At 40.9% G+C, this 23,824-nt stretch overlaps 1 protein-coding gene across 1 annotated transcript in view; it reads right to left on the reverse strand.

The window, feature by feature from the left end:
• The window catches only part of AK5 (adenylate kinase 5), a 151,696-nt gene that overhangs the window by 22,106 nt on the left and 105,766 nt on the right, over window positions 1-23,824 (reverse strand). Inside the window, exons 9-10 of the mRNA XM_038411979.2 lie at window positions 14,786-14,828; window positions 13,849-13,893 (exon numbers count right to left, since the gene is read on the reverse strand). Coding sequence (XP_038267907.2) covers window positions 13,849-13,893; window positions 14,786-14,828 — 88 coding nt within the window. The remainder of the gene's footprint in view (window positions 1-13,848; window positions 13,894-14,785; window positions 14,829-23,824) is intronic.

Genomic DNA, 23,824 nt, shown 5'->3' on the forward strand with positions numbered 1-23,824 from the left:
TGAGTTGTAAGAAAATGCTGCCCCAAACAGATATTGTTCAGTGGCGTTACAGTGGTGTAACTGAGAACAGAAATTAGGCCATAATGTAACATTGACGAATGCATTTTTCTTGTATAAATGCAGTGCCTTTTATTGCAGAATCACAATGAACACTCTTAACATACAATGAAAGCATCAGGCGCTGCATCTTCACTGGGAATGTTTTTGGGGAAAGGGTGAGATTTTTGGATAATCTCATTTTCTTCCCTTTAGAAAGACAAGTATCCAGATGCCTAGAGTGAGGTAGCAGTGTGCCTGCCCAGAGGCAGAAATGTAAGCATCTAGGAAATTTTTACTGCAAAAACTTAGGTGCTGAGTGAGTCTAGACATGTAGAGGGTTAAACAGCTCATAGGTGCTGACTCAATGGGTGCTCTGGGGCTGGAGCACCCATGGGGAAAAACTGGTGGGTTCTGAGCACCCACCGGCAGCCTCTCCATCAGCTCCCCCCTCCCGCCCACGAGCCCCGCAGATCAGCACCTCTCCCTCCCTCCTGCCTGCCATAATCAGTTGTTTCACGGCATGCAAGCAGGAGGCTGGGAGGGAGGAGTGACCACATAGCATACTTGGGGGAGGGGCTGGAAGAGGCGGGGTGGGGCCTTGGGGATGGGGTGGATTGGGGGCAGGGCCTGGGGCAGAGCCAGGGAGCGAGCACCCTCCAGCACTTTAGAAAGTCGGCATCTGTGAGGCAGCTGCTGAGCAGGGATTAGAGTAGTGCCTAAACATGGGATTTAGTCATCTAGAACTGGGATTAAGGCAACTCAGTTCCTTTGTGGATCCAGGCCTAGGTATCTGAATGCCAGCTACAGATGAGGGGTCAGTGGTAAATATGAGCCAGCTAGCCCCACAGAGTCCTGCCCAGTGCATTAGACACAGTAGCCTCACTTCCTCACTCCACGCAGGGAGGAGCCTCACAGCCTCCTGACTTCATATTCACTTAGTTTCTCCCCTCATATGTTGTATCACCCTTGTCTGTTCATTTGCCCCCTTTCAGAGCTCTGCAGCCCTTCAGCTGCCCTACCTCCTCCTCTTCTCTTCCTCTTCCCCCCGGCTCACTGTGCGCTCTCCAGCTCATTCTTTCCTCTTCCCATTTTTACACGGCTCCCCCCTCAGTTTTCCTCTCCTTTTACCAACTCCTCTCTTACACCAACAATCCTTTCCTCAACCCAGAGTGCCCCCAAAGTTTTAAAAATAGAAATAAAACAGTTATATAAACAAATATGCAAAAGATCAGCCCTGGCATTAATGTGCCATGTGACTGCCATCATCTTGATCACTCTGCTTGTTCATTACATCCTCTCTCTCCATTCTTCCTCTGGTTTTGCCTTTTTAGATTGTAAGCATATACCACATTCCTGAAACTCACTCTAACACAAAACCTTAACACCAGCCTCATACTTTCTCCAGGCACATATAGCATGTCATACTTCAAACCAGTACACATATACATCCCTATGGTCACAGTAATGTTGTTGAGGCAGGCACTCAGGTTTTGAATTAGAGTGAATTTTGAATTACATTTCAGGAATTTCAGGATGTGTACACTGTGTTTCTGTCTGTGAGGGAAGCTGAAGGGAGCTAGAAGTGCTGGAAGCCTAGAGTTTGTTCGTGTGATTGGCTAAGAGATGTTTTGGTGGGAAGGTATGTGAAAGAAGGTTCCCCTAATGAAACTTTCCCTTGCTTTTCAGGGAGTGCACTGATAAGATTGGCACTTAAGTAATCTTAACTGTAAATCAACAGTGGTTGATATTTATACTTTTATACTTTTTATGAGAAAGAGTGGTTTGGTGGATAAGGTATTGGGCTGGGAGCCTGGGTACTAATCCTGCCTCTTAACTAACCTGCTATTTGACCGTGGGCAAGTTTCCTTACTGGTTTCGCTCCCACCTTTTGTGTCTTGTCTATTTAGATTGTAGGCAATTAGGGTCATGGTCCACCTCTTACTATATGCAGTGCCTCGCATAAGGAGGCACCAATCTTAACTGGGCATTCTAGAAGTATGTCTACACTGTGATTAAAAGCCTGCCCTGGCCTGTACCAGCTGTCTTGGGCTCACAGGGCTCAGGCAAAGGGACTGTTTAATTGCTGTATAGACTTTCGGGCTGGGGCTGGAGCCTGGACTTTAAAACCCTGCGAGGTGGGAGGATCCCAGAGCTCAGGCTGCAGCCCAAACCCAGATGTCTACACTGCAATTAAACAGCCTGAGAGCCCTCATAAATCAACTGCCATGGGCCAGCCGTGAATGTCTAATTGCAGTGTAGACATTCCCTAAGTGCTACCGTAATTAATTAATTAACTATACAACCATTTTGAAGATAAAACTGTACAAGAAATATGAATGCAAATAACATGTTGGGAAGCTAGGAAGCCCAGTGATTGAAAGTACAATAACAGTGTTCCCATGTTTGAAGTTCTTTGTCCTCTACCTCTTGTTTTCTTCCCTGCCAATAATTGCACAGTTCCCTAAACAATGTAAGTTGTGCCAGGAAAGGTCCCAGAATGCTAACAGCCTTGTGTATGCTGTGAGGGCAGGCTTTTTATTTTTTAAGCCTGAAGCTCATTTTTTTTGTGGGAATGAGGCCACTAAGCACCTCACAGAATTGGACTCACAATGAAGGGATGCAAGTCGCAAGTGAAGGTGCAAAGACTGCAGGATGGTAGGTTGTAGCTCTTTATATTAGAAACTGTCCTATAGTAACAAAGTAACACAGTAATTAAAAAAAATTGGAGTAAATATTCAGGTTTAGGGCTAGCCTGTGTCTTGCCTTTGTACAGGTGCACAGGGAGAAAGTGAAAGGAAGCTTCCAGCATTCAACTCAAGGGCCAGTCGTAGCCCCTGTACTCTTGGAGGTGCAGAAACTACTTACTCCTACCATACCCAGGAGCAGGTGGGGCCACGTGGTGAAGTTCCATTTTCTTTCTTCTTTGTTCAGAATGCTCTGTCCCCATTGCCTGATTTGCTAAACCCTGGTCTCTCTAGCTAAGGAGTTTTGCGGGTTGCAGATGAACATCCCTCCATATTGTATAACAATCAATGCAAGGTCCAACAATAACAGTTTAGAAATCTAAACCAACCAATGCAAAGAGTAGGGAGAGTTCACTTCTAATATTCTTCTTAGGAACACCCACACTTTTGGCTGCTGGTCCAGAATGCTTATTATCACAGTCCTACCTGAGGCTGAAAGACTAGATGAGAGAATTATGTTTAGTTCATGATCTGTGCCAGTATGAATATACATGCTGTTAGATGAGTCTTTCTTGTAAAATCAGAGTTAATAAGCCATGGACAAGAGCAAAGAAAGGATACTGCCAAGATGGACTAAGGGCTGGACTTTGGTGGGTTAGTTGCCAGCAATGAATCGAGATCCACTGAGGGTGGTTCTCTCAGCTGTGAGCTAATTAGACATAGCTGACCCTCACTGGGCACAGCTGACCCCATTGGGCTCAGCACCAGAAAGAGGGACTGGTTAATGCTTAAGGGTGAGTGGATGATATAGACCAGAAGGAATCAAAAATGCTGTCTTGTATGGTTTGTATTTTTCTGTTCGGAATTTATTGCTTTTAGCTTGTACACACACACACACACACACACAAAAAGGGCAGAAAGAGACTATATTACTATTTTTGTGTTTTGTTTAAATGATATTGTTTCAGGAGCATACTTCTTCCTTCAAACAAATATAGTAGAAAGAGTGTTTATGAAGTTGTTAAAACACTTTTTACCATTTATTGGAGCGATATGTCATTTAAGATTTATCACTCTTCTTTTAAAGCTGTTTTATACCAACTGTTAAATTGAACAAAGGTTGTGGATAAGAATAAGATTCTTCTAAGCTTCTCTTGTAATTTAACACTTTTAAAAAGAAATGAGTGTCTATTGCTATGGTCCCTTCCACTGTATTATCTGATCACCTCATACATTAATTTATTTACCGTTGCAACACACTTTTGAAGCAGGCTAATATTACTACTTCACTTCATGGATATGGAACCCAAGGCACAGAGGGATTAAGTGAACTATCCAAGATTGCATTGCAAGACTGTGGCAGAACATAGAACAGAAGGCCAATCCTTCCAAGTCTCAGTCCAGTGTCTAAATCAAACTACAAGACCATCCTTACAGCTATGTGTATGCAATCAATAAAGATAATACAGGGGAAATCATCATTAGGCTAGAGACACTTAGATTTCTTTAATACATTGTTAATTACAAATGGGAACATTTTCTCTGGCTCTCCTAGCTAGCTGATGTTCTATTTATCCTTTACCCATCTGTGTTGGAAATGTGAATCTCCTTTAGTGAGAGAGCAGATTCACACTTATCAAAATATGGATATTCTTAATGAATGGTGCAGCTCAGGACTGATTTTGCTAATAAAACCTTAAGCCATCTCAGTGATTACAAAGGAATCATCTGGCTATCAAAGCACTTTGAGGCATCAATGTGTCTGTGTTGCATCTGCCAATACGCTAACCTTTTGTGTATTCCAGCTTTTAATTTTTTATAATATAAATGGTAACTCACATGATTAACTCAAAAAATTAATTGTGATTTAAAAAATTAATCGCAATTAATCACACTGTTAAACAACAGAATAACAATTGAAATTTATAAAATATTTTTGGATGTTTTTCTACATTTTCAAGTATATTGATTTCTATTACAACACAGAATATAAAGTGCACAGTGCTCACTTTATATTATTTTTTATTACAAATATTTACACTGTAAAAATGGTAAACAGAAGAAATAGTATTTTTCTATTCACCTCATACAAGTGCTGTAGTGCAATCTCTTTATTGTAAAAGTATAACTTACAAATGTAGATTTTTTTTGTTACATTGTTTTGGTTTTGAGTGCAGTTATGTAGAACTTTAGAGCCTACAAGTCCCCTCTGTCCCACTTCTTTTTCAGCCAATCGCTAAGAGAAACAAGTTTGTTTACATTTATGGGAGATAATGCTGTCCGCTTCTTATTTACAATGTCACCTGAAAATGAGAACAGACGTTCTCATGGCACTTTTGTAGCCAGCATTGCAAGATATTTACATACCATATATGCTAAACATTCATATGCCCCTTCATGCTTCGGCCGCTATTCCAGAGGATATGCTTCCATGCTGAGATGCTCGTTAAAAAAATAATGCGTTATTTTGTAAATTTGTAAATTTTGTTATTTTGTAAATTTGTGATTGAACTCCTTGGGGGAGAATCGTATGTCTCCTGTTCTATTTTACCCGCATTCTGCCATATGTTTCTTTTTATAGCAGTCTCGGATGTTGTCCCAGCACATGTTTGTTTTAAGAACACTTTCACAGCAGATTTGACAAAATGCAAAGAAGGTACCAACATGAGATTCCTAAAAATAGCTACAGCACTTGACCCACAGTTTAAGAATCTGAAGTGCCGTCCAAAATCTGAGAGGGACAAGGTGTGGAGCATGCTTTCAGAAGTCTTAAAAGAGCAACACTCAGATGCAGAAACTACAGAACCTGAACTACCAAAAAAAGAAATCAACCTTCTGCTGGTGGGATCTGACTCTGATGATAAAAATGAACAAGCGTCGGTTTGCTCTGCTTTGGATCATTATCGAGCAGAACCCATCATCAGCATGGACGCATGTCCCCTGGAATGGTGGTTGAAGCATGAAGGGACATCTGAATCTTTAGCACATCTGGCACGTAAATATCTTCAGACGCCGGCTACAACAGTGCCATGTGAACACCCATTCTCACTTTCAGGTAACATTGTAAACAAGAAGCGGGACACATTATCTCCTGCAAATTGTAACCAAATTTGTTTGTCTGAGTGATTGGCTGAAGTAGGACTGAGTGGACTTGTAGGCTCTAAAGTTTTACAGTTTTACAATTGTTTTATTTTTGAATGCAGTTTTTTTTGTACATAATTCTACATTTGTAAGTTCAACTTTCATGATAAAGAGATTGCACTACAATACTTGTATTAGGTGAATTGAAAAATGCTATTTCTTTTGTTTTTTACATTGCAAATATTTGTAATGAAAAATAAATATAAAGTGAGCACTGTACACTTTGTATTCTGTTGTAATTGAAATCAATATATTTGAAAATGTAGAAAACATCCACAAATATTTAAATAAATGGTATTCTATTATTGTTTAACAGCATGTTTAATCGCAATTAATTTTTTTAATTGCTTGACAGCCCTTGTGCGTGCGGGCGCGCACGCACACACACACTGAAATAAAGCCTATTGCATCTCTCTGTAAAAAATCTTGGGAACAAACATTCTGTGCTCTGTCAGGTGTGTGATATAAACAGTGAGTCTGTTCAGTGAGTAAATGGAGTCAGACTCCTGTAACGTAGTATCCCAGACCCTCTTAGAGAGAAAGTAATGCATCAGTAAGTGAAATGTCTTAAGGACACTTCAGTGTTGCCAACTCTTGTGACTTTATTGACAGTTTCACTATATGTGATGTTTTATTTAAAGTTCCAGCTCTTGGAGTCAAGTGAGCATGAGAATCTTGGCTTTCATCTATTTTCCTAACCCTTCCATTGTGGAGAAAAGCTTGAAAATGTGACCTGAATGTATCCTAAAGGCTCAGAAACCAGAATGCAAATTTAAAAAAAGTCTCCATATGTTGTTAAATTCCATAACTTTTAAGCCACTTGCTGAAATCCTATGTATTAAAGATCATATTGGTTGAAAACAGAAAATAATCTTCATTTGCTTTTTGGAAACGCTATAGGGATATCAAGTGCTTAATCCGGATGTTTGTAGGGGAGTAGCTCCCATGAAGTACTGCAGAAAGCAACAACCATCATCTTCTAGCTTTGGCACTTAGAATGGTTTTAGGTATGGCTAATTGGACAGAGTGCTAGCTGTAGCATCCTGGTCACTAAAGTTGCTGCAGCACCAAGATGGCTACGGGCTGAATTGGAGCTAATCAACCTGTTGGTAGTGGGGATTACTGACAGTTGGTCTTAACTCCTGGGCTAATGAGACAATTGTCTCAGTAACTGGGAGGACGTATCATTTGGAGGAACATGAAGTAGAGGGAAAGCGCTGAAGGTAGGCTGGGTTGAGGAGAGTAGATGTGTGAGAGGTTCCTCCTGTGGTACACCTGTGCTATGTTCTGCTATTGTTTGGACACAGTGCATTAAAGGTACATGTAGTAGAAAGAAGTGTGTGTATGACAGAGACAGACACCATGAAAACAGCCTAGCTGAAGAAACACACCTGTGAGGACTACTTAGCCCTGTTGAGCTGATCTGTCAGAAATTAAAATCCTGAAATATCGGGTATGAAAATCTTGCTATTTAGCATTTTAAACACTTTACTATATTATTTTTCTTTGGTAAATGTTGCCAGAACAGCCAAGGCCAATAGATGCAACTGAACCATGCTAAGAATGCCTTAAGTGTAAGTGGGACCAACTATTTCCAGTACCATTCAGAAAGCTTTTGGAGCCATATCTGAAAACAATCTGATTCTGTTCATTCTTGGAGTTAAACTGTCTTCAGCCCTGGACTCATTGTAGGCACTGATTGTCACAGAGGGGTCAATTTGATAGCATCATTTAAATGGCCAACCCTGCCACACACTAGTCTTCAAATAGTTATTTAATATAAACTATTAAGCAACTGTCAGAGGGAAGGGCTACACCATATATGGGGGAAATGCCTAGAAAACAGAATATGCATCTTTAATCTCATTTTAGATCCAGTTTGCCCACAAACACACTTTTAAAACTCTGCTAGCAAGGGAACTAATTAATCTTTAGATACAGCTGAGTGCCTAGCATCTGATCCAGATGCTAATGAAGTCAATGGAAATATTCTCATTGATTAGAGGATTGTTTCAGTCACCTACTGTATTGTATCAAATTCTGGCAGAAGGTGAGGATGTCTTGTGCATGCGCCCATGAAGCCACATGAGTGCTGGTTTTCTTAGATGTGGTGTTAGGCTATCAAGTGAGTGAAACTGGTTAAAAGCTGTCCACTAGATTTTCACTGTTCAAATACAGTGAAGATGCTCACTACTATGTGCAGCTGAGATATAGTCAATTTGAGTCATTGGCAATAATTACAAAAATGTAAAATACTAGCATCCAAAAAACCTCACATTTTGCTAATTTATTTAGTTATATCTAATTTCATGATTGTCTCTTCAGCTTATGTTTTTAAATTCAATGAATTAATCTTGTTGTAGTCTATTACCCTGCTGTTATGTCTCTCATTTTTCCCTTCTGATTCTATATCTTTGCTTTGGTTGTCTGGATAAAATATTGATGTTGTTGCCTAATTAATTTGACTTGACTGCATTTCCAATTAATTCCTACTCTAACCCTCATGTAAATCTTTGCTAATCAGTCCATGTTTTCGTTCCCTTACTAGAGACGTTTGAGAGAAATTAGATTTCTTAGTGATATTTTTTATCTCATAAACAGTGCCTCAACTTGTCAGCTACAGCAGATGTGCATATTTATTTCAATTATTATGTAAACAATTAAAACACTATTTTTTTAAAGTCCTTCTTATAAGTGGCTTGGTTTCCTGTGTCTCTTGAGACAGGAATATAGTAGCAGGGCAAGTCCAGATTTCTTCACTGAAGGTAATTGGGGTGGTAGGAGTCCTTCTGTCCTTCTCAGTGAAAAGAGCAGAATTTTCGCATTTGTAGTTACAGCTTCTAGTTCCTTTACAATACTTTTAAGGGCTCAGATGAACTCCCTGTGAAGTCATTATAAAGACTCCCATTGTCTTCAACTGGGATTGGATTGGGCTGCTAGGCTGTAATCCTGCAAACACTCACACAACAACTCTTTCCTGTTTAAGTAGTGATATTGACCTCAGCGGGACTACTCTTGTGAGTGTTTGTAAAACTGAGCCCTCTGTGCATTACTCCAAGGAAATTAATAACAGCAGCCAGAGTTTCATTATCTGCAGAGACCAGATATTGTCTTTGAGAAACATCCACTGTGCCCATGAAAGAAGTACTCCTACAGGCAGCCAAGCAGTTTAAATATCAATACTCTGAGGAAAACAAATAGGACCTATATATTGGAATCTTCTTCTGTGACAACATGGTGGCTCCACAAGAAAACCACTTACAAATTCCATAGAACAATGCTGTCAAGGGTATGCAGAACTCTTCACTTCTGTTACACTGGCACAAAGCAGCATAGGGTGCCAAACATAAGAAATGAGGTGCATAATGGTGATTGCTTAGGGAAATTTGAATGGTGCCTGCCTGGTCCTTGATTCTCTGAAAAGCAATTTACTGAAAATATACTTTTTAAAAAAAGAAGATCATGTCTTGTGATTTGGCCAACAGAATAGCAAACAGTGGTAATATACAGAAAAACATGTCCTTCACCTGCTTGCCCGATCTAAGCCAGAAACTTCTTAGTGGGCTATTCCCACAACTTGGTGATCAGCAGGATTGGGCCTATTTAAGTAGATTAGTTCCCAGTTTCATTACATCTTTCTTTCTGCCTTCTCTTTAAAAAATGGCACAGGATACGTCAGACAAAAGCTATGCCTTATGAAATCATTCTGGTTTAGTGCCTTTTTTTCAAATTAATGTGTTTTTCCCAAATGTTTTGCAATCCCTAACCTTATTCTCTAGGATCTGTGATAAACTAAATTTACTGATGTGTACTTTTCTGTCAGTTATGCTTCTCTTTTTCAGCCTGTCTATCTAGATACTTAACCTCATCACGTTAGAATGTTTTATGTTCTATGCCCAAGAACCATTCTGCTTACCTGTGTTTTCCTCTAATGTAGCTTAATGGAAAGGAAATTTTGAATTTGTCTAGCCAAGTATAATACCTGATTCTAAGAGGTAGGCTGATGGAATAAGGTAAAAGAAACGTATAATATGCCTGTATATCTCCTGGGAAAACAGCTATAATTTCAGATGTTGAATATTTTAAATAAACTACTTGCAAATGAGAGAGATTGGTCAAGAATTATTCATAAAACAACCAACTGAAGAATATATGTGAAAGAAACATTGTCTGAGTGTGGACAGCTCACAAACAGATAAAATTTCTTACATTTGTTACGGATCACTTCACAGTTTCTTTTTTGTACAAACCCATGTATGGGTTCTCAATGAAATAAGAGAGAGAAAAAAAGTGTTGCTGTAACTGTATAACATAGGATTGCAGTTTTTCAAAAAGTATGAAGCAAAACATTGTGCATTTTCCCTTTATGAAAGTTCTGGGTTACCATAGCAATAGTGTAATAGTCCAACCTCACTTTTTCAAGGGTTTTTATATACATACAGGTTAGTGATGAGCTGGGTCTATTCATATTTAGTACAAAAATGGGGCTTAAAAAAACTGTAGTACAGAAATGTGGTCTTTTGATCTTTGCAAAACCTTAATTTGCATGGCTTTATTTCAAAATTCATGATTGTAATTTACAAGAATTAATATGCAAATGGAGAGGTTACTTACTTGTGCATTAAGAACCCGGTTAAGGTCTCAAGGAGGGGTAGGCTCCTTGATTTATGGAAACAGATTAGACAAACCTTTGAGGGAACCTGACTGGTACAGTGCACAAAAACAATCTGTGACAGGAGGGTGAAATCCCATAATGATCACCAGATGCACTTTAACAGAGCTCCACAACAAACTTCATGATTTCAAGTCCAGCAGGTAGTCAACAATGCCTGAGTGGATGTTCCATAGGAGTTATTGATCGATGAGTACGCCAGACCAGGAAATGCTTCCATTTCTGCAGGTAGGTTTTCTTAATGGCAGGTTTCCTACTGCCCAGGAGTATTGTCTTAACTTTGGGGGAACAGTCCAATTCTATGCCCAAGAATCATTAAGGATCCAAGCTCTGAGATACAGAAATGTTGGTATGTGGTGCCTAAGTTTTGGGTTAGGAGATCCATTATCAGAGTGGCATTCACAGGGAAAAGCAAAGCAGGTTTGAGAGCCAGACTGGTCATGGCCAACGTGGAGCTATGAATATTTCTACCACTTGTTCCTGTTTAGAACCCTGAGGATCATGTGTCAGAGGGTAGGCACAGAGGAGGGTGTAATGCCAGGTGACTAAGAGGGTATTCCTCATTGAGCTGTGACTCTACCATAAGCAAAAATGTCTGCAGTTTCCATTGGATGGTTTTGCAAAGAGATACACCTTTGGGAAGCTGGCTATAATAGCACATGTGAAAGCTCCAATTCTGACAGGTGGGATGGTACCAGGAAGGGATCTGAGAGGGAGAGTCTGGTTCCTCTGTGATCAAGAAGTCCTCATGAGAAAGGAACCTAATCGGTACCATGGAGCCTGGGCAGTGTTCCACCATAACTTGGATGGTACAGAGGTGCAGTCCTTGTGCCCTGTAGATAGTGAGCTGAGGACAAAGGTACTGGGGACTGTGCTGAGGTATGGTCATTATAGCTATAACCTGAAGAGGAGGATACTGGCTTAATATAGGTCAATATAGGCTTCTTAGAGGAGTCCCTTAGAGTTCTTTTTGTGTCTGGAGGGCTCATCTTCTAGTACCAACTTCAGTGCTAAAGGCTGTGATTTTCTAGGAGATCCCTTGGTATGGGATGAAATGGGTTTCATCTTAATGGGTACTGGGGCTTGCACAAGCCTCAACAGTACCCATACTGGGATGCAAGATCTCCCTAAGTTTTGGCCATGGAGATGACTTCCCTTCTTCTAGGAGTCCCTCTAGGTACTGTGGACTCTTCCTTGGAATATTCGATTCTGGAGCTTCCCACAATCTTTAATTGAGGCTGAAGGCATTGGAATGACCTGAGTGGCTGAGGCTGATGTACAGGGTGGGATTGGATCTCAGTGAGCGCTCCATGAGAAGGAGCTTCCGTCTACCCTGAGGTGCCAGGGTCCAGACAGATCTGTTTTTTAAAGCTGGTTCAGACCTTGCATTTGAATGGTATGTGGGACTCTGAGGCAGCTGGAATGTCTGTCACTGAGGGAGAAAGACCTGTAGCATGTCTGACAAGGCTTGCAACCTGGAGTACTTGGTATAACCTGTTCCATCAAGGGAACAGCCAAAGGCAGAAGGCCCTGACTTCAGAAAGAAGAGTTCAAGGGAGGGAGACACCTCTGAAAGCACAAAGTGTGCTAATGAAATATAACATAAAGAACACAAAGAAAGAACTGCAAAGCTAGCAGCAGACACTGTTATGATCTGTCTTGAGCCAAGGGCAGCTGAGAAGGAACTGGAGTGAAAGCAGGTTCACATCTCCCTATATTACCTTGAACCAGAGCACAAAGATGTATGGTGCACAGGTGTGGATCCTCAGACACTGCTAGCTAAAATTTCCAATCACAAGTGCACAGGTGCATGCACATCCTATGGTGGAGCAACCAGAGGAACAAATAATTCATTTTCATATAACAATAAATACTTTTTTAAAAAAATTGGGAATTACCCCCAGGGGCTCAAATTTGTTGCTCTTTCTCCCTGCTGTAATGTGATTCTGTACACACCTGCCTGACCCAAGAAAAATCTTTCTCAATTCTTTTCTTCAAAAGCTTAGTACAAAATGTTCAGAAACTTGTAAATGTTTTTGTGTAATTAATTAGTTAAAAACTGTACACTAATTAAATCACTGTAATTTTACATACTTGACATTAATATAGTACTTTTTTTCAAGAGATTTCAATAAACTAAATACAAACTAGTCCCTGATCCTGCATACCACCGCTTTATAAACTAAAAGTTTGGTATGTGTTCTGATGTTGTGATTGTTGAACACTTGGCAAGACAGTCTGCCGAAGGCAAGACTGGCACAGCGAATTCTGTGCTGAATCTCAACATCATTGTTTGCCCTCTGTGAGAGATGGCAGCCAAGGTAGGCAAAGTATTCTACATTTTCCAGTTCTTTTCTTGCTGGGTCTGATGATTGACCGGGGACTGGCTGGTGGAGAACTTTTGTTTTGTCAATGTTCAGAGTTAGCCCTAGGTTTTTATAAGCTTCAGAGAAGCAATTGAGGGCTGTTTGTCGATCCTCCTTTGAGTGTGCAACTACAGCACAATCATCTGTGTACTGGAGTTTAGTTATTGTTGCCAATATTATTTTAGTTCTGGCAGAGAGACGAGAAAGGTTGAAGAGGTTGCCGTCAATCCGATATTGAATGCCAATGCCCTGTGGTAGACAGCCGCTATGAAAACACTAACCCAAGACTAAGAAAATGGAGAAAAGGGTGGGTGCCAGTACACAGCCTTGTTTTACGCCAGTTCGGATAACAAAGGGCTCAGAGGTGGAGCCATTGAACAGGATGGAGACAGTCATCTGGTCATGGAGGAGTCTTACAATGGTGATAAATTTGCTTGGGCAGCCAAACTTTGACATGATTTTCCACAGAACCTCACTGTTGATGGAGTCGAAGGCTTTGGTCAGATTGATAAAGGCCATATGCAGCTCCTGGTGTTGTTCTTGACATTTTTCCTGGATCTGCCTGGCTGCGAAAATCATGTTGGTAGTGCCTTGTGTTGGTCTGAAGCCACACTGGGACTCTGGAAGTACTTCCTCTGCAAGAGGGAACAGGCGATTCAGTAAGATTCTGGCAAGGATTTTCCCAGCAATGGAGAGGAGGGCAATGCCTCGATAGTTGCCACAGTCGGCCCGTCTCCCTTTTTGAAAATGGTAATGATGTCAGCATTATGTAAGTCAGCAGGGATTTCTTTGGTGTGCCAGATTTTGAGAAGCAGCAAGTGAAGCTTGTCAGTCAGTGTTTCTCCCCCCACTTTCACTACTTCATCTACATACATTAAAAATCAAAACTGTATGACCCATTGTTAACAGCTTCAAATGGAACAGTTATATTAAGGCTCTTACTTACCAACTACAAAAATGATGTTAGATTTCCTTAAATCTTCTGTAACATCTAAATAAAAATAAAATCTTTGCTTTATTGGCAGCAACTACTGATTTTAATCTTCTAGTCTTTCTTTACACTGTTATATAACATCTAGCAAGGTTTTCAAGGTAACTTTTTGATTTAAAGTAGCTTTTGTTTTCTACTAGAATGTTCTTTATTCTGAAATGAACTGTTACTCACAAGCTCATTTATGTCCCAGTTTTGTAACTGTCACTGCAGAAATAATAAAAATATATCTTACATGGAAACAATGACAGCTCTTTCATATGCACACCTTAGCTAAAAAAGGCAAAATCATAATAATTAAAAAGAATCAAACTTTTCCTGAGATAAGAATAATATGCATCATGAGCCACCATGGTTTTTTTTGCTTTTATTCTAAAAGTATAATTTGATTAAAGTTCATTTATAACAATTTCCATATCCTTTTAGGTTTTTGCATTCAGTGCTCAACATTTCTGACTAAAAGGAAATTTAATCTTAAATTCAGACAGACTAGAAGCAACTCACATCTGACTTGCACATTTCTAATTATGGGATATCACTAGCTGAGGGTGTTCATTAACCCTCAGGTTGCTCTTAGAATCCTGCCAACTCAGCCTTTAATAACTGTTTGCCAAATTCTGAAAGCTGTTTTTGGCTTAATAGTAAGACTTCTGAATAAGTCTGGGTCCAACGGTTTGAATGGGAACTGAAGTAACTCTCTGACATACTCCTCCATAAAGGGGTCACACAATCAAATGCGCTTTCCATCAGTAGCTGAAATGCATACCTCTTTCATTTAAAAAAAAAATCTGGATGCAATTTATTATACTTATCATGTACTTGATTATACTAAAGGAGGGGAACTGAAAGGATCATAATGAATACGTTAGTCTATACTTAAGAAGAAACTCACCGCCTGCGTTCTCGTATTCAGAGAGATTTGATGGGTCATCTGCCTGTTAATTAAGGAATTGACATTTTTAAAATTGTTATTGCATAATTTGTGTGTTCTTCATGTACCTGTGGATATTAAAACTAAGCACGTGAAAGATGATTTTCCAATTTTTGTGCCTACTCAAATAAACAGTATCAATGGCTACAAGGAACTCTATTAATGTACCTTTATTTCTCCCTGCAGAGCATACATACACGGAACCCAAGGTAGCTCACATTGATTGATATTGGCCCATGCTGTAATTGCTGCAACGACTGGCCTATTATAGTGTTAAGCCATATAGTGGCTAAGTATTTCAGAGGCAGCTAGTATGCATACTAAATAGCTTACCATGTTAAATGGTGGACATGTTTCCAGGTCAACCATGAGATAAGTAACAGTAGAGTGAGTTATAATATGTGAAGTATGTGTTATAAAGATGAAATTATCATATTGCCCCTCGCAATATATTGCACTAACTCTCAGGAAACTGGAGTTCAGGGCTTGAACTATGACCCTCTCTCTTGAGGTAGTAGGAATTGGGCATGCTTTGATGGTATCATGAGGGAGAAGAAAGCTACCTTGCATTACTCTGCAGTGACCTCTCTTGCCCATTTGGGAGTTGTTTGGGCTCTCAGGAGAAGTCTCCTCTGCCAAAATAGTCAGATGAACATGAAGTTTTGGCAAGTGTGTTTGTTTTTGTAAAATATGCGGTTTGTATATGTAGCAGAAACAATGAGTTCAGAGGTTCTCTGGCAGACTCTCTAGACCATCCAGGTAAAAAGTTGTCCTTAGCTATAGTCCTCAGTTCTGGAGTATGTTACATCCATTTTATGCGAACTTATAGTAAACCTTCTGGCTGCATGTTCTCAACTCCTGACTAGAGCTGGTCAGGAAACTATTTTTCCAACAATTTGGACAATAATAGGAGAGCACTTCCTGTAACCCAGGAGAGTGAAGTGACTGTGACTGACCCCTGTATGGAGGGGCATGGAGGAACAAAGAAGGATGGCTTTGTGCTTTCTCTTCCACAGCCTGCACACATCAGGGACAACTTCTTCCATAGAATGCAGGGTCAGAAAAGATGATGCATCCCCTGAACCTGACAAAGATAAAGATGTGAGTGGTAAGGAAATGCCTGGGGGAAAAGGACAGCTAGGTGAGCTCCTGCAAGGATGGTTATGCAAACTGTCTTTGAACCTTCCTGGCCACAATAAAGGGTCTTGTGTTCAAAGATATAATGTGGATTTGGAATGGTTTTGTCTTTGGTCTGAAAAAGCCTGAATCTGTTGACCTTCAGGACAAACTGCAAGTGCTACTGAAGCAGCAAATGTTGTTAGAGAAGAACGTATGGGAGAAGTGAGGAGTGTGGTTAACTACTTATTTTGCGCTGCCTGGTTATTTAACATTATTCTGGGTCATGGGGCTACTGTTTCTTATTTGATTTATAGTATTTTTAAGTGTTTGACATAGGCACCTTACAATCAGGAAAGATGTGGACAAATTGGAGAAAATCCAGAGAAGAGCAACAAAAATTATTAAAGGTCTAGAAAACATGACCTATGAGGTAAGGTTGAAAAAAAAATTGGGTTTGTTTAGTCAGGAGAAGAGGGGGGACATAACAATTTTCAAGTACATAAAAGGTTGTTACAAGGAAGAAGGAGAAGAATTGTTCTTCTTGACCTCTGAGGATAGGACAAGAAGCAATGGGCTTAAATTGCAGGGTGCTCCACACTGACATCTTCATCTAGTATGACTTTTTTTGAGGGAATAACATAAACAACCTTCCGGCTCTGAAGAAGATAGGCATAAAATATTATGGGTCTGGTTTTTAGAAGCAGCCTCTCATTTTGCACTGGTAGGTTTGAATGCAAATAATTGCAGGAAAAATTATTTGTAGCTAAAATATTGTGGGGGCAAAATGGAAGGCTAAGTTGAGGTCTCTTTAAAAAAAAATCAAACTCTTAGGGAATGTCTGCACTGCCAAAAAAAAGTGTGTTCTTAACTCAGATCAAAACAGCAGTAAGTACATAGTCAACTTGGCTTTTAACTCAGTTTGGCAACTTGAGTTCAACCACAGACTCTCCTATCCACCTTAACTCAAGCTGCTAACATGAGCAGGGGTGGCAGGTTTGTATAATTTTTGGTGGTGTCCAGAATGGGTCTAAGTCCCCCGCCCCCCACACCCACACACCTGTCTAAGGTTCTGGGAGGGAGTTTGGGAGCAGGAGGGGGTTTGGGATGCAGGCTCTGGGAAGAAGTTGGGGTGCAGGCTCTGGGATGGCGTTTGGGTGCAGGCTCTGGGCTGGGGCAGGGGGTTGGGGTGCAGGAGGGGGTGTGGGCTCTGGGAGGGAGTTTGGGTGCGGGAGGGCTGCAGGCTCTGGGAGGGAGTTTGGGTGCTGGGTGTGGGCTCTGGGCTGGGACAGAGGGTTGGGGTGTGGGAGGGGGTGTGGGGCATGGGGCTGGGCCAGGAATGAGGAGTTTGGGGTGCAGCAGGCAGGCTCTCCCAGGGCTTGGGGGCAGAGAGAAGGACTCCCCCCAGCCCTCTCCCTGCCGGCAGCAGCAAGCTCCGGGGAATGGTGGGCCCCTCCCCAGTCCTGAATTTGCTGGAGCCCGGGCATTACAGGACCATACAACTTACTGCCCCTGAACATGAGTTAAAAGCTGACTTGCCAATGTCTTCACTGCTATTTTAACTAGAGTTAGCTGATGTAGGTTAGCTAACCAAAACAGTCCCCACCCCGCCCCCCTTTTTTTGCATACCTTTAGTCACAATTTTACCTACCATTCAAATGAAAAAGAAGTTACTGCCCTCCTTTGACATAATCAGCTCTTTTTTATCTCCAACAACTCCACAAATGAAATTACATTAAACAGACTGGGACCCTTGCAGTCTTCTCAGTTGTTGAGAAGATGAAGGAAAGTTTAAGTCAATCGGAGCTATAATTTTTTGCACTGGAAGTTCCTTATATTGTAAATACATCCCAGGAGGCAGCCAGTGAAGCTAAATGAACTTCTCAGTTTCCTGTTGGGGAGGCAATATCTCTTTTAGGATTAGTTATGTGCCAGGAAAGATCAATATTTGTGAGTCTTCAATCCGGGTTCAGGAAAGTCATAAGTGGTATTTGTATTCATTAAAATTCAAGTCGATAAATAGCTCACACCAGTAATCATTGATCAAAAACCATCACCTCAAAAATATTTGCTTGTACTCTTATTTGCATATATGCTGATTTTCTTGTGTAGAATTATGCACATTTTCACTAGACTTTATTTTATTTTTAAATTTTACTCACAGGGTTTTCCTAATGAGACAACATTAGCGATTGTGAGACTGTGCTCCCCGGGCATGGATATGAGAATTGTATCAGCATTGGCCCACTGAACTGCCATGGTCCAAAATAGGTTTCCTCTGCTTAAGACTACAATTTGAATTTACAGTTATCCTATGAAAATGTCTCTCATAGCATTCAATCATACTGATTTTGAAATGATGCAGTGAGGTCCACAGTACAATACTGGACTACAGGGCAAAAAGGTACTATGAACTCTGAAAGGTAAGAATCCACACTTACTCTGGTCTTTGGGGAGCCAAGAGAGAAAGTCAAGGAGTCTTAAAATAAATTAGAAAATAAGATTACTCTGGATTTGATTTTGGTGCCTTAGTTTTCTTAGGTGGTTTCCATTGTTCTAGGTATTAAACCTTACTCATAGATTGATTCTCCTTTGCCCTCTTCCCTTCCCTAAGCCTATGTTGATGTGGGTGGAGAGCTAGACTCTTGCTATATGGAATTCAGTTACAGGATCTGCACACTCTTGAAGCAGTTATGTGATGTGACCATGTCAGACAAGGAGCAGTTGGTGAGTAGATTTCTCTTGTACTGTAGTTTTGTATAGGGTAGGCAGGGGCTTATGTCAGCAATTAAGCCAGTGAACCAAGATTTTAATTTAAATACCTATTTATATGTATTAATTTTTAGCAGATGGGTCTTGAAAGTGATTAAGATGCAAAGGATTTGTTGGCTTGCAGTGATGATGGTGGGCTCTGCCTGTATACCAGAGGGCTCTGGAGAAGAACTGTAAGACTTGGCTAATGATCACATAAGGAAAGGAACTGAAGAGGTGGTGCCAGGAATAATTAGGTTGAAAATGGTTCAGTGTAAGAGATGACTAACAGCAATATAGCAATTCAGTAGTAGAACTGTCTTTATATTCTTGAGCTAGCTGTTTCCATTTAGCTGAGGCTCATGTAACTCATACTGAGTTTAGGGGATATCTATCTTTTAATAGAGATATTTGATGGGCAGTTTCTAGTCCAGTGTTACTGGTGCAGATAGGTCAAGGTCAGGTTTGTCCATAAATATAGTTTATCCTTTGGTGGTGGATTATAACAGAGTTTTTGGGTTGGGCAATTGCACTTGAACCCAACTAACAGATGTAGTCATACTGTCTGAAGAATCATCAGGTAGAGGGGATCTAGCTGCCTATAACTGAACAAACAGAGTACATATCCTACCTTTTTCAAATTGGGAAGACAGATTTTAAACTGAGATGATTACTAGCTGTTGGAAGTATAATATCAGGAGTACAATAAGTTACCATGGATGTGATCTAATGATAATAGCAGAAATATTGATTAAAAAATGTCCTGTTATATAGTTTGGGTTACAATAAGACCTCTTCTTGTCATTTAATTCATTAGAAGGTAATTAATCTATATTGAATATTGTTATAGGTTAATATGTTTAATTTTCTGAGTGTAATGATTGGGACTCGAAATAACTATTATAATAAAATAGGTTGACAGTAAGTCACAGCATATTAGAGGGAATGTTATAGCACTACTCAGATCTTTGTAGGTGGTGATAATGGTCAATTGTTACTCATAAATCACATTCATATAAAGAAAGTGGAATGTTTATATAATGGATGGTGCTTTTAAAGTGTGTGTGAATGCGTTCCGAAAGAAAATAAGGACCAGCACAGGGGATATGAACAGATATGGAGAAAGCTGATGTGTCAGAGGAAAATCATGTTTTACTAGTCTATTATTTATTTCATTTATTATTTGAATGTGTCAAAGTAGTGGATAAAAGAGAACTAGTTGCATAAGGTCTTTGACATGGTCACCTACAAGACATTAAAGAAACTAAGTAGTCATGAAGGAAGAAGAAAAGTATTGTCATGGATCAGAAATTGGCTAGGAGAGAGAAAATAAATAAGATTAAATGGTCAATTTTTATCATAGCAAAAAGACTTCAAGAATATCCAGAGGTATAATTGTTATTGCTAACAAAAATTCTTGAAGGGATATTAAACGTCATGCTGTAGGGCTGTGAGGGACTAGACCCTATGTTCACACCCTCACACGATTTGTAATAATCTTTATACAAGGTATGCCTTGTGAGATAATTTGAAAACTCATAACTTGCTAATCAGTAATATCATGGTAAAAGGTGTATAGCAGCTTTATGCATAAAATAAAAAATTTCCCCTATATGGTGATAAAAATACATACTCACCTAGCACCAAACTAGTCAAACAGACCTGTCTTGAACAAAGGATTGTATGCTTGTCTTAATTTGCATTTAAGCAATAAACAGTCATCAGTCAGGAAGGGGGAAGGGAGAAAAACAGAGGTCACACAGGTGAAAAAGCCCAGCAGGGAAAATCCTTCTTCCAGCAGACTGCCTCTCACCTGGTTCTAAGCTGAAAATGTTTTTCAAAGTGGGAGTAAAAACTGTTTTAAACCAAAAAAAAAAGGTGAACACCTCAAAGACACTCTCTCTCTCTCTTTTTGTCTATCTCATTATTCGCACCCCAGAAGAGAAAGGAAACAGCTGTTGGACTCTGGGGAAGGAATCCTGACCTGAAGCATTTGGTCACTAATTCTGCTAGAAGCATGTGGTGAGAAACTTTGCTTGAATTTAATATAGTTTGTCAGGCACTAGAAGGGGATTATCTTTCTTTTTCTTGCATCCAATTCTGACTTTTATGCCTCATTATTTGTACTCAAAATCTATCTCTTTGTAGTTAATAAACTTGTTTTATCTAATCCAGTGTGTTTAACTTAGTGTCTGAGTAACTCTAGTTAAGATAATATCCAACAGCTTGTTATTCCCTTAAAGGGAATATACTTAGTATATTTGGACTGTCCAGGAGAGAGCTGGGCAGTACAGTAGAACCTCAAAGATACACACACCAGAGTTACGGACTGACCAGTCAACCAGACACCATGTGAAATCAGAAGTAACCAATCAGGCAGCCCCAGAGATGGGGGGAAAAAGTAAATACTGTACTGTGCCCGTGTTGCATATTAAAGGTAGGCACATCTGGGCTGCCTGTCCCCATCCCATCCCCTACTCGCCATGGTGTGGGGCAGTCACTTACAAGTAGGAGGTGGTGAATGCTGTTTTCCCCTCTCCCTCCCCCCTGGCTGGGAGTGGGACAAGCTTGTAAGCTCAGAGCCCTGGGAAAGAAACTGTCCAAGCTGCTACTGAAACCTGGCCTAGAGCATAAGCTGAAAGAGCCGGAGCCCGAGCTCCTGCCTGCGTGCTGCACTCTGGAGGAGCAGCTCAGATTTAAAATGCCAGAGCCTGCACTGTGTGCCCACTGACACTGCAGTGCTCCAGATGCCTCACTCATCACCCTTGCTGCCAGGGGGCTAGAACCATTTGCCTTTCCCCACCCCCATTTGCTGGGCAGCCACTGCAGAGCTGTGAGCCCCCCCCCCAAGCTGTCTGCCCTAAGGAGCATCCCATAATGGCTTGTTCAGAGTTACAACTTCCCTTCCCAAGGTGTCCATAACTCTGTGCTTCTACTGTAGAAGATGTACTTTTCTGAGGAAAAATTAAAGACTGGGAGTGTGTTTGGGTGACCCTGCAGTGTAACCCAGGCTGTTGAGAGCCAGGGTGTGACTGACAGGCTGCAGTCATACAAACACATCTGGGAGTGACCTGCCTGCTGGTGGCAGTCTGTGAGCCATCCAAATCGGAGGCTACAGCAGCAAGGCAACCCAGGTTACAGTTCTGAATTCAATCCACTTGCCAATTATGCTCTGTGTCTGTTGTATAGTTGTAGTTCTTAGAGTAGTATTAAAACAAGATCCAAAATGTTTGCAGCTGGTACCCCTGAAGATCAGCAAAGGATGCCAAACCTTCTGAGGGATTATTAATAATAATAATAATAATGGGGAGACCTGCCAGGGAATCAGAAAGCATCATGAGGTGGCTGTCAGCAGGGGAAATTTTGGATGTATGACTTGCTTGTTGCAAGATGATCCAGTCTCAGGCATATTCTGCATGGTTTTAGAGTTCATCTGATGATCTAAAATGCGTGTGGGTGTGATCTACTAGGCATATATCTGCTCATAGTTTACAAAGCATTCAGGCACACTGGAGTTCCTGGTCTGAGTCCGGGAACAGCAGCCTCAGACCCCCCAAAAGGCTTGATGCCTACGGACTCATCCCATAAGGAAAGCTCTGATGCTAAGGGGGATTTCAAACAGCCCTCCAAGAGCTTTGTCCTCTCTGTCCCACTCTCCTCTCCTAAATCTAATATTGGAAATTGTAAAGAATGTTGAAAGAGGTTACTTTATACAGTCACACTCCATGACAGCCACCCATCTGCTTCCCAATGCCCCAAGGGAACCTCATGAGAAACTACTCTGCTTTCTCTCTCCTCCAAATGAGAGTCATAGAGGTCATCTCTCAGCAACAAAATGGGAAGGGATATTATTTGATTCACTTTCTGGCACTAAGAAGAAAGGCTATCTGTTGCATCCAATGATGAATTTTGGACATCTGAACAAGCAGAGTAACCAACTGTAGTGATGACACTGGCATCCATAGTTCCTTTCCTGTGTCAATAGAATTGCATTAAACCTATTTAGAAGTATTTTCAATGACCGGTATTACAATATGGAACATGCGTGCTTCAAATCAAACTTAAGTTCACAACAGCCATTCCTGGCAATGAATTAAAGCAGTGTTTCTCAATCTTTTTGATACCAGGGACCAGCTTGCTGCCTTTCTATACTGTGCACCAAGGAGATCTCTGGGATTGGTGCCAGTCCATGGACTGGTCATTAATGCCTCTTAACCTGAACACCTTTCTGGTGCATCTCACATGGAAGAAAGCTCTGTAGTCAGTCCGTATCTGATAGAAAAGTCTATGGTGTACAAGGTGTAAATGACATGGTGTCAGAAGGGAACAGAAACAGAAGGAAGAAGGGGACAGAAGGGGGAAAATATACAACAAATGTTGCAGGATCTCATCAACATGCCATTCTTCAATGCCCCAGAGAATTTTATCTATGATAGACTTTCAGAATGGACAGACTGTAAACAATATTTCAGAAAATTTCAAATTGCTACAAAACTCCATAAGAAAATTTGAGATGTACAGGTGTAAAGGGGTGTGTGTGTGTGTGTGTGTGTGTGTGTGTATAATATATATATTGTGATACAGGAGGGCCAGGGAGAAGTGGTAGAGAGTTAGAGGGGAAATATATAAGCTCTAGGCTAATTAAAGCGTGGTTCCCTGTAGACTAGGGAAGGTTGCTGCAGGTTAATTGGAGCACCTGTTGTCAATTAAGGCCCTGTCAGGAACCTAATAAAACCCCCTGCTTCAGGCAGTCAGAGGAGGACGAGGACACGAGGACTGGAGCTTGGAGGTATGTTGTGAAGACCAGAGAACTGAAGTAAGGGAAACCCTGCCCCAGCAGGACAAGGAGACTCCCTCTCTCCAGTGTCTAAGGACTGAGGGTAACCCCACCTAAGGGGGTTGAGAGGGGCTGGGACTCAGAGCGAGGAGCAAATCCAGACCCCTCCCCCACTTCCGTCCTCTATCACCTTCCTGGGCCACTAGCGGGGGCCCTTGGCACCCAAGAGCAGGGGCAAAGGGTGGTGTCTTAGCCCTTCCCCCCACCTTCCCAAGAAAAGCCCAGGACCCACCATATGAACATCGGCCATCTTGTCACAATATATAAATTTTAATTTATGCTATGAGAAAGTAGGC

This window comes from Dermochelys coriacea, chromosome 8, assembly GCF_009764565.3.
Source record: "Dermochelys coriacea isolate rDerCor1 chromosome 8, rDerCor1.pri.v4, whole genome shotgun sequence".
NCBI lineage: Eukaryota > Metazoa > Chordata > Testudines > Dermochelyidae > Dermochelys > Dermochelys coriacea.